This window comes from Channa argus, chromosome 13 (assembly GCF_033026475.1).
Source record: "Channa argus isolate prfri chromosome 13, Channa argus male v1.0, whole genome shotgun sequence".
Lineage (NCBI taxonomy): Eukaryota > Metazoa > Chordata > Actinopteri > Anabantiformes > Channidae > Channa > Channa argus.
In genome coordinates, this window is record NC_090209.1 from 18,628,311 (window position 1) to 18,638,349 (window position 10,039).

Below are 10,039 nucleotides of genomic sequence, written 5' to 3' on the forward strand. Positions count from 1 at the left end.
GGATGGATCTTTTTTTCTTGGCACCTCTGTTTGATTCTATTCACAAATCTGAATATTATAACTTTCAAAAACAAATACTCAATGAATTATTGTAGAAGAGGATGTCGACATTTTGGGTTCTATCACCAAGGGTTTTTAAAGTACAGGGCATGAATGTAAATTTTGGAAATCTATAATATCTATAAATTTGCTTTAAGACAGGAGGTAAACTTCACATTTTAAAAATTTAAATTTGCTTAAAGCAACAATTTATTTATTGGTAACTTTACTGTGTACAATAAACTTTTGAGCACACTTCCGGCGCTGTAATGTGACGTAAAGGGCGCAAATATACAAGGGAGGTGTTTGTAGTAAGTTGAGACGCTTCAGCTGCAATCTTTTACATTAGAAACGAAGATGCACAACTGGCAGGAGAGTGAAATTAAAGAACTTTTGACCCTGCGAGAGTTGGAGGGGATCCGTAACCGGATCACGGGCACGGTGAGGGACTCTGTAGTCTACCAGAGGATTACCAAACAGCTGGCGGAGAGGGGGGTGTACAGGACACACATGCAGGTCATTACCAAACTGAAAGCACTGAGGAAACAGTACTTGAAATACCACCAGCAGAAGACTCGTTGTGGGATCGACCGCGTAGACTGGCCGTTTTACGAACAGTGCCACAGGGCTTTCGGTAATCCCTCCATGGGTAATCCGGTGAAACGGCAACGGAGTCCAACGCCGCCACCTGCATCCACAACCCCACCGCTACCTCTTCCTCCGCCGCCATCGCCCCCACCAAAGACGCCTCCGACGCCGCCGCCGCCACCACCACAGTCACCGCCGCCGCCGCCTCCTCCCATGAGCGAGGAGCATCATGAGGTCGTAGTCGGTCTCTGGGACGAAGTTGATGATAAAGAGATCAGCAAACATCTGGCGCCAGTGGAGGCAGAGGACGACGAGGACCAGTACAGCCCGCCTGAGCAATTCCGCACCATCAACTCCAGTAAGTGTCTGTATTGTTTGTTACTGTTGTGTTTGGAGCGATAACAAGATGAGTCCAGACGTGAATGTAAATACAGTGCATCAAGAAAGTATTCACAGCACTAAACTTTTTTCACATTTATGTTACAGCCTTATTATAAAATGGATCAAATTAATTATTTTCCTAAATTCTACAAAAATACAAAAGTTAAGTGCCGTGAATACTTTCTGGATGTGCTGTAGTTGACTTGGATAATCAGAAACACAAGGTCCAGATTATGACCTAACCTGCTTCTGCATGTGAAACTAGCTGTTTTTCATCTTGGCCTCCTCTACAACGTGTATCAGAAGATGAATCATGTCAACTACACTACTTTCTCAGTGGTTAGAAATGTTTCGCTACTTATCCAAGCAGCTTCTACAGTCCGAATAAAGTGGCTAGGGAACCGTGTTATGTCTACCAGAGTACGCTTTGTTCCACCCTGGCCTGAATAGGCTTGTTCAGGTGGGATCTAGGAACCCCTAAGATGGGGCTCCTTTCATCCATTCCCAGGAAGATTAAGACCACTTCATCCATCCATCAAGATGGCCATACCTAAGAACCCTGTCTTGGGGTTTATGGATACGTAGCGAAACATTTATAACCAAGAAAAAAGTCCAGTTGGCATAATTCAATCTTCTGGTACATGTACTGCAGGAGGCCAAGATGAAAAACAGCTAGTGTGAAATGCAGTAGCAGGCTAGATCCAATTTTCTGATAACCAAACCTGACAGACATTCTACTACATGTACAACCTCTAGTTTTCCCATACATATGCAGTGCAGCGCTCTGAGCCATTGCAGCCAGTTTTTCATTACGAATTGCCCATAAAGTCTTGGATAAATTGATAATAAAGTTTCAGCACCAGCAAAGTTATTTAAATTGGAGGCTAAAGTAAACTAAGTAGAAGTACACAATATCAGATAAGAGAAAACATTGCCAGTGAAATTTTATTCCGTAAAAATGTAATGTCTAAAAAGCTGGTCAAACTCTTTTCACTACTGTTTTTTGCAGGGTCCCAGATCTCACAAAGGACTAGTGTTAGAGTGTAACTAGATTTGATCAAATCTGTTTAAAATCTTCTTACACAATCTAAATTCTATCAAAGCTCTTATATTTAGAGCCTTTTGATTTCACTATGAAAGACCAATGTCTGTTTTTAACAAGCAGGAGCAGTGATGTTTCTACTGCCTTTGAGTCCTATAGGACCAGGACTGGAATTATATTTTGAGCAAATAATAAACTGTGCAAAGGTGGACTTGAATGTGAGCTAGTAGTCATTTGCTCCCACAGGTTTGGGTTTTTAAAACAACCCCCAAAATATTAGAACTACTTGTCTGAAGCAATTTGTCGTCTTAAAATAAATGACACAGTGTCTGTTTATGCTCAGTTTGGATCAAACCACATGTGCTAAAAGTCTCTCTCAGCCACTTATTTTCACCATTCTTTTGATATTTGGAGAAATTTCTGTTTAGATACATTAAAAAACAAATCACCACAACTTAACTCTTTTGATGCCTATTATGTTACATTATTTTGCATTTACCATGTCCATGTTCTTTTATGATGAATAATTGCTGCTGTTGGCTCTACTCCTGAATAGAAAGGAAATGTCACCTCCTAGCCAAAAGTCAGCTCTTAAAGTTGATAACACTGTTTTATTTCAAGCCCAATTTGTTGAAGCACAAAACAGACGGTAAAAATAATCTTTCTTTGACAAGTTCCTTGTGTTTTTTTTTTTTCAGCATACACTGTTCGATCGAAAAAAAAGAAAACGACTGTAATGGATCAAGTCTCCACTTTGGTGTCAGCGACTGTCTCCCAGCTCAAAGAGATGGACGCTGCCATGCAGGCACAGGAGGACGCCCGGCTGCAGAGGTTAATGGACCACGAGAAGGAAATGCAGAACAATCTAATGAGTCAGCTGGTAGCCATGCATGAAAGGATCAGTCGAGAAAACCATGAGAGACACCTTGAACTTGTAGACAGAATTTTTTCTAGGTTCCCCTCATCATCGGCATCTTCAGGCCAGTGACTGACTCTTTGTGTGTGAGTGACAGCAAACTACCAAGTTATTCAGCTATAGGTGAATCTCTCCTCCACCAGCTGATTAGTGCCTAACCCATTTTCTTTTTATTCTCACTGTATTTCACAACAATGCGAGGAAAATTACCTCAGATCCTGATGCCTTTAATCTTCAAACTATCAGACCTCATGCTCTATTCTGATTTACTGCTCATGTTACTTTGATTTCATCTGTTTAGTTAAGTTGTACACAGCACTGTAAACAGTGGGCAATGTTGAGATGAAAGGAGCAGAGGTAGGAGGGGGAGGGGAGGGGGAGACTCAGTTGGTAGAGTCGTTGTCCACAAACCTCAAGGACAGTGGTTCGAACCACTGTCGAACAAAGTGTCCCTGGGTGAGACACTGAACCCCCGAGTTGGTTATCCCTAGTGTCTGCTACTTACTTGTAAGTCGCTATGGATACAAGTAGTTTTAGGTAACAAACATTAATTTAAACACATCACCATAATCATCAATTGTAGCACCATTATTCTATTTTAAAAACAACTTATTGACTAAATATTTTATTGTATTGCTCTTAGAATTTCTTGTAATAGACGTTTCTTAATTTTTCTTCTCTCTCCCTTTTTAAACTCCTTCAGTGTCCTACTGGACAGCCATAAGTCACTTTGAATTAAATTGGCTTTATAGGCTGGGAATTTTAACCTTTAAACTAAATATATAATCATATGTAGAATATCAAAACAGCCCCAAATGTAAAGATGTTCGTATCACATACATTTTCTGATACCGCTAGAGAACAGGCATAACAATCTATTGAATAGGAATCACTGTTTCAGGTTTAGTCTTATTTCGTCTCCAGCTACTTCTCCCAGTTGCTGGTTTGCTGTACATTAAACGATCAGATTGCAGTACTGTACACTTGCTCAGCTGTCGCAGCGAAACAAACTAGAGTGTTGTACATTGTAGAATAAAACAGTATTTCATTTACTGCCCAACACCAGTGATGATTTTTTTGAAAATTGACATTTAGACAATGACGTAAAATGATACAGAAGAAACCACAGTTCAATTATAGACACTGTAACAGTGGTAGACAAAGCTGCTCATCAGTGGTCTTCTAGTTTTAGCACAGATCAGACATAATGTACAGTGGATGCTTTAAGACTTTACATATTGACTTTAAATTGAGTTTAAATTCTGGGATTTATTAGAAATGTTCAAGAAAATTACAATACAGCAAAAACAATGTAGCGATATACTTTTTAACTTGAAAATCTACAACGATTAGCATTCGAGTCGGTGTTCTAGGTGTCCTTCGTGGCTGACACGAAATTCCCGGTTGCGTTTACTGTGGTCAGCAATCCGGGAGAAAACGTGTCATTGAGGAAAAACACCTTCAGCATCCGATATTAAACTGAAATTCAGTCATAACACACCAAGAGAGTCTGTTCAGAGAAAAAAAAAATTTCTGGTGTTTGTTTCACTTTCTTTAGTGATTCAACAGAAACAAATCAGTAGTTAGCAAAGGCTTTTATGAATCAGAGGTGTAAACAACAGATAAGCTAAATAGATGGTTTTGTTCCAAGATGTGTATTTATATTGTAGATAGTTTTCTACAGTTCTGTATAGTTACCAGTGATTATACTGTTTGGAATTATTATTATTATTATTATTATTATTATTATTATTTCCTTGCAGAACAATAAAGTTTTAACTGAAACGATGACTTCAAATGACTTTAGAAAAACTCTGTATTATGCAGTTGCAAGGTAAAGATATGATGAGGACGCTCCGATCATGTACCCTCTTGTGATAAATTGTTCACCATCAGCCTGTCTGCTCAGGATGTCCTGTGCATTGTGGGATGGAAACGGACACCATAACCAGCTGGAGCTCAGAATCACAGCTGCATTATGGGTTCCGTTACAATCCCACCCACCAAAATAAACCTCAGGGCTCTGCTTTGGCCTAATCAGGACAGCACGGCTGAAAAGAGAAGAAAAAGGTGAATTTGAAAATTGACTTGGCTCTGCAGAGACTGAAAGAATAGAGCAATGTTAAGTAGTTTACCTGCATTTTTTAAAAAGTGGTTTAGAAATGACATGTAAATGAAATGCACGTGCTAGTTACATCCACTTGTGCTTTCTTTACAGATGATGTCTGGTGTTTTCTTCTACTGCTAAGAAACTTTAAGTTTGAAACCAGTCACTAAGCCAAAGGATGGTTTATATTCTGTCTTAGCGGGTCTGTTCACTGCAAGTAAAGATGTAACCTCTTTCTTATTCAGGTATTTAAATCTATTTTTACACTGGCAAAACACCTTTGAATGTCTTAATTGTTTCTTTAAATCACCTTAAATCATATATCAAATTCATTCAAAGGCCCTTCTCCTGCACAATTTCATTAACTTTATAAGTGTGCGTTGTTTCAAGCATGAGCACAAAGTTCTCAGCATTTGCAACACATGGGTTTCCTCTGGCTAAGTGTTTGTTTTCCATAGACTTTGTTTCACACCTCCAGCAATGATTCATACAAGGTAATGAAACCATGGCTCTGTAAGCTGTGGTTTTAATTATGTTTGAAGTAAATGTAAAATCGTTGTTTTGTTTTGTTTTAACGAAGCATAGAACAATCTTTTGCTTCTTTGCAGCTGATAACCGCTAAAAGCAAAGTGAACTGGAAAAAAATTAAGAGAAGTCAGATTTTACTCTGAAAATATTTTTGCTTCTTTTTCATTCTTTCAGCTTTGATAATTTATTTGCATCAATTTTTTTGAAAACAGTTTGGGTATTTTTTACTTTAAAACATCTTCAGAACTGGCAGAAAAACACCACAAAATCAATGAAATAAGACTAAGCAACTTGTGAAAACCAAACTCCGTTTGTTGTGGCACTAACAGAAAATCTGATCTTGAGCACATTAGTCTTCAGTGTTTCTTTTTTGAAAAAAGAAAAAATTGAAAAAAATTGTGTACATTTTTTTTTTTTATAAAAGCACATTAATAAAAGTTTTAAATCTTCCATTTTGCCCAAGATACAAATGCAAGAATAACCTTTTTTTTTTTCTCCTGGAGAAAATTAAATGGCTTATATATTTCAAACATGCCTGTGGCTCCACATATCAGCCTTTGAAATGCAGAGAACAAGACCAAATGGCACTAAATAGTGAAGCAGAAGATGTAGACGTATTGCCTACAGTAACACATTTAAAAATAGTGCTTTGTATCAATGTCCCATCTTGAAAAACCTGTTTTGTATTATCTGTTGAGAGGCAAAGAGAAAAAGAAAGCAAGCGAGATCGGGCATGAGAGGTCAGACTGACAAGGAAGAGCTGATAGTACGATAAAGGGAAGGAGAGCTGAAAATTAAGGAAGAGCATTACATTGCACTCATTGACTCTTCCTGATTATAAAGTTGTTTTTTTTTTTTAATTTTTAAAAACTTCTAATAAACCTGGAAAATAAAGCAGCAGTAGGAACAATAGGTGACTTATAAACCGAACCGCCACTATACTTTCAGTTAACAAAACTTCAACCGTTGGTGAGAAAACCTAGATGCATTTTAGTTCCCTAACAATGACAGGAATGATGGGTCAAAGATTCCTTATGAGCAATAAAGCGAGATTGGATTGAAACGGTTTAAGGTCAAAGATTTAAAGCTAGTCAAAAAAGGAGAAAAACAAAGATGCAATGAGGACAGGCACTGACACAGACAAAAGAATAGGAGAAGGCAAAGTGAAAGTACACAAGCAGCCGACAAAATGATACACAATTATTTACAGTGACAGTATAAGTGAAATAAAAGTTGTCCAGCTTACCGTCCTCTCTGAGCAGTGTCCCCTTCGGTGGTCGCGTCTGCCAACAGCTCTGGGAATCCAAACTTCCTCTTTAAATACTATGGAGATTCATTTCACTTTCACTTCTCCTGATCAAGAAAAACTCCTCCTTTTCTTCCTTTGTCCACTCCCTCTGTGCCTACTCTCCCGCCTGGAGACACAGCAGCTACTCGTGTTTGTTTTTTATATTTTTTATTGCAAATATATTTGAATTATACATGCTAATATGCTTTTGCTAAGTTGTTTGCAATTGAACAATTTCACCAACTGTTTTTTGTGAGAAATCTATCAGTTGTCAGAATTTAAATTAAAATGTGTGTTTATCTATCGATCTAGATATAGATATAGATCTATATATAGATATCTATATATCTATATAGATATAGATATATCTATATAGATATAGATATAGATTATATATAGTAAGGAAAATAAGTTCATGGTCACAAGCCATGTGTGCACTTCCCTTTAGCAATACTTTGTGTTTTAAAAAAAAGTCACAGTTGTCTGTGTGTTCTGTGGATTATCCAGATTTATGGACAGAGATGTTTGTGATAATGTTTTAAATAATGCAGTTTTTCACCTGTTGGTATTACAGATTAATATCTTTTTCATATTAAATTCATTGGTATGGAGTAGAAAACTTGGACAAATCAAATCTATGTGGCTAAATGCCACTTTGTGTAGGTGAGTTATTTTTATTTATTTTTTTTTAGTTCACAATATACATTTTAATTTAAAAAAAAAAAAAAAGGACTGCAACTGCTTCATTGCTTCTGTTAGTTCCCTATGATGCAAATGACCTGATCGATCCACGATGATCCACAGCGGGAGACTCGAGACTGAAGGTAACAACACTTTCAACTTACACTTTTAATTTTTATCATGTATTTTGATGTTTAAAATGCCTAACTGTGCCTAGTTGAGTTTATTTTGTCTCAAATGTCTGTATCACTAAAAAGTAACCAAAAAAATTACACTGCATACTGTACATCCTAATGGTAATTGTGTAGTTTTGGCTTATTTCTGTCTGTGTTTATTTGTTGTTTCTTCCTGTCTACTTACTTTATTTCTGCCAAGTTAATTAATATATTTCAACCCCATTACGTTACACATTCTCTTCTAGCTCACTTGAACTTTTTTATTTGTTGCTAATTTAAAAAGTACCCACGTCGCATACAAAAACTGACTTTGAGCAGATAGGATATTCGTTTTTTTCATGCTGGTATATGGTATAATAGCAATGGTAATTGGGTACATTCAAAAGGAAACAACGTGAATTTATTATTTGATGTTTTGTGTCTCTTTTAGTGATGTAATGCAGAATCTATGTGCTGCTGTTAACAAAAAAACCTTAAGATCTTTGGTGTTTAGTGGGGTGGAGATGTAAAACTGACTCATGTCCAAAGTTTCTTGTCACAGCAGATTCACTTTGACCCTCCACAAAGGCATCATTAAATATCACAGCACACAAATTGCAGGGGAAAAAAAAATCAACAAAAGCCTCAGATTCTGCTTTTGAGTTCATAAAGCCGTAAAGTTCTGGCTTAAATTGCTAGAATTTATCAGTGTGATAATGAAATTCTACTGTGCAGCTGAAATGTGCAGTATTGAATTAATAACTATTGGATGGTAGCTACTGATGAAGATATCCCCATTTTAAACTGAGCTCTGCCTTGAAAAGGTTCTACGGAAAACAAATTTACATGCTTATGTTTCTATTGTTTCAACACGAGTTCAATTATATATTTTGTTGGCTAGTTTGGGCGTTTTACATCAGTCATTCTATGAAACCACATCTTACACAACTTTTCTCATCAAATTAGACTTTACTGGGTTATTGCCCTTAGCAAATATAGTAGTTGCAGCAGTAATGGCGGCATCAGCAAATTTTTCTTGTAAATGGAGTCTTTGTGTGTTAATTAGGAACATCTGCATGTGACATGATGGATGATGTGAGGCAGGTGTGACCACAGGAGAAGACCTATCAGTCCGTCTGGGTTTCAGCCTGGAAAGTCCGGTGGATTTGGCAGAGTACCTGATCCTCTCTAGAGACCAGCAGCCGCAGCCAGAAAGAAGGTGAGGTAGGTGGAGAGAGAGTGGTGGTTGGTTCTCTGATGGGCAATACCTGAGTGTCACTCCCACACTTTGTCATTAAATATACTTTTAGTAATGTAGTAATTAACAGTGCTGATGCAGTATGTTATCGGACTGGACAGACTGGAATCAAACAGTGTTCCCACTTCTCTAAAATGAAAATGGAGATGAATTCTGAATAAGTCAGTGCAATCAAGACTGTGGGAGAAGCTTTAGTTTTCCAAGTTTGGTTCATGTTTATATTTAAGGACCTTGAATGTCATAATTTTGTACAAAGAAACTGATTTGTAAATTAGGACCTAGAACACATTTCAGTTTATTAGGGACACCTAGCTAAAATGCATTTAGGATGCAGTTTAATACTGCTCTACAAAAAAATGCGAAGGCACCAATGTAAAGTTTTCAGTTTTAGCAAACTAGTGACTTGCACTTACAAAGAACATATTGGATCTACAGTCAAACTTTATAATAGAGCTGACTGACATTCACCACAAACTTTTCATCAGTGTATACTTTCGCAAAAGCAAGAATCTTTAAGAACTATTCACATTTAAAGGTATTATTTGTACCATTAATAATTACCTTTCCCCTCCCCACTGATCCCCTACATTGACATGTTTAAACCCTTTTAAAAACTAGTTTGTCTTTTTTTCCTCTGATTGTTTGAAAGTTTGGATTACCTTATTTCAAAATGGCAAAAAGTTTAAAATTTTTCCCCCCCTTTTAACTTTACCTACCATTTTGGACTATTATGTTTATGGATGGTATGGCATCCTTACACATACCATTTCAATGTAGGGATTTAAATCAACTTTATCCACTGCAGCAAGACTGTTATTTATCTACTGTAATTTGCAGACATTTATAATAACTGACAAATATTTCTAAATCGTATAAATTTCTAAAATTACAGTTGTTATTATTGCATGCTCAGGTATTCTTTCCCAGATATCGTATGATTGAACTGAAACAAAATCTTGAGTCAACCGTTCAACCACAAGCTGCAGCATGTCTTGTTGCTTCTCCACCCAGGTAATATGAGTATCCAGTGAGATAAACCTCCGTCAAATTCTGTCT

At 37.1% G+C, this 10,039-nt stretch overlaps 1 protein-coding gene across 3 annotated transcripts; it reads left to right on the forward strand.

The window, feature by feature from the left end:
• The first annotated feature begins 9 nt into the window (after positions 1–9).
• On the forward strand, positions 10–9,972 carry LOC137139416 (uncharacterized). 3 transcript variants are annotated; one of them, XR_010916321.1, is made up of 6 exons: positions 10–985; positions 2,749–3,052; positions 5,185–5,318; positions 7,464–7,552; positions 7,649–7,713; positions 8,792–9,972. XR_010916321.1 is itself a non-coding variant. In XM_067526615.1 (3 exons), the coding sequence occupies exons 1-2, from the start codon at positions 397–399 to the stop codon at positions 3,036–3,038; spliced, it is 879 nt and encodes a 292-aa protein (XP_067382716.1). In that variant the 5' UTR covers positions 10–396; the 3' UTR covers positions 3,039–3,052; positions 5,185–6,017. The 3 variants fall into 3 exon arrangements, 1 of the variants encoding a protein (XP_067382716.1); XR_010916322.1 differs by lacking the exons at positions 7,464–7,552; positions 7,649–7,713; positions 8,792–9,972 and adding an exon at positions 5,532–6,017; XM_067526615.1 differs by lacking the exons at positions 7,464–7,552; positions 7,649–7,713; positions 8,792–9,972 and having other exon boundaries at positions 5,185–6,017.
• Positions 9,973–10,039: the final 67 nt, after the last annotated feature.

Coding starts and splice junctions, on each gene's coding strand:
- LOC137139416 (XM_067526615.1), top strand. CDS start 397: ATGCACAACTGGCAGGAGAGTGAAATTAAAGAACTTTTGACCCTGCGA. Junction 986..2,748: donor ATTCCGCACCATCAACTCCA/GTAAGTGTCTGT, acceptor TTTTTTTTTCAG/CATACACTGTTCGATCGAAA.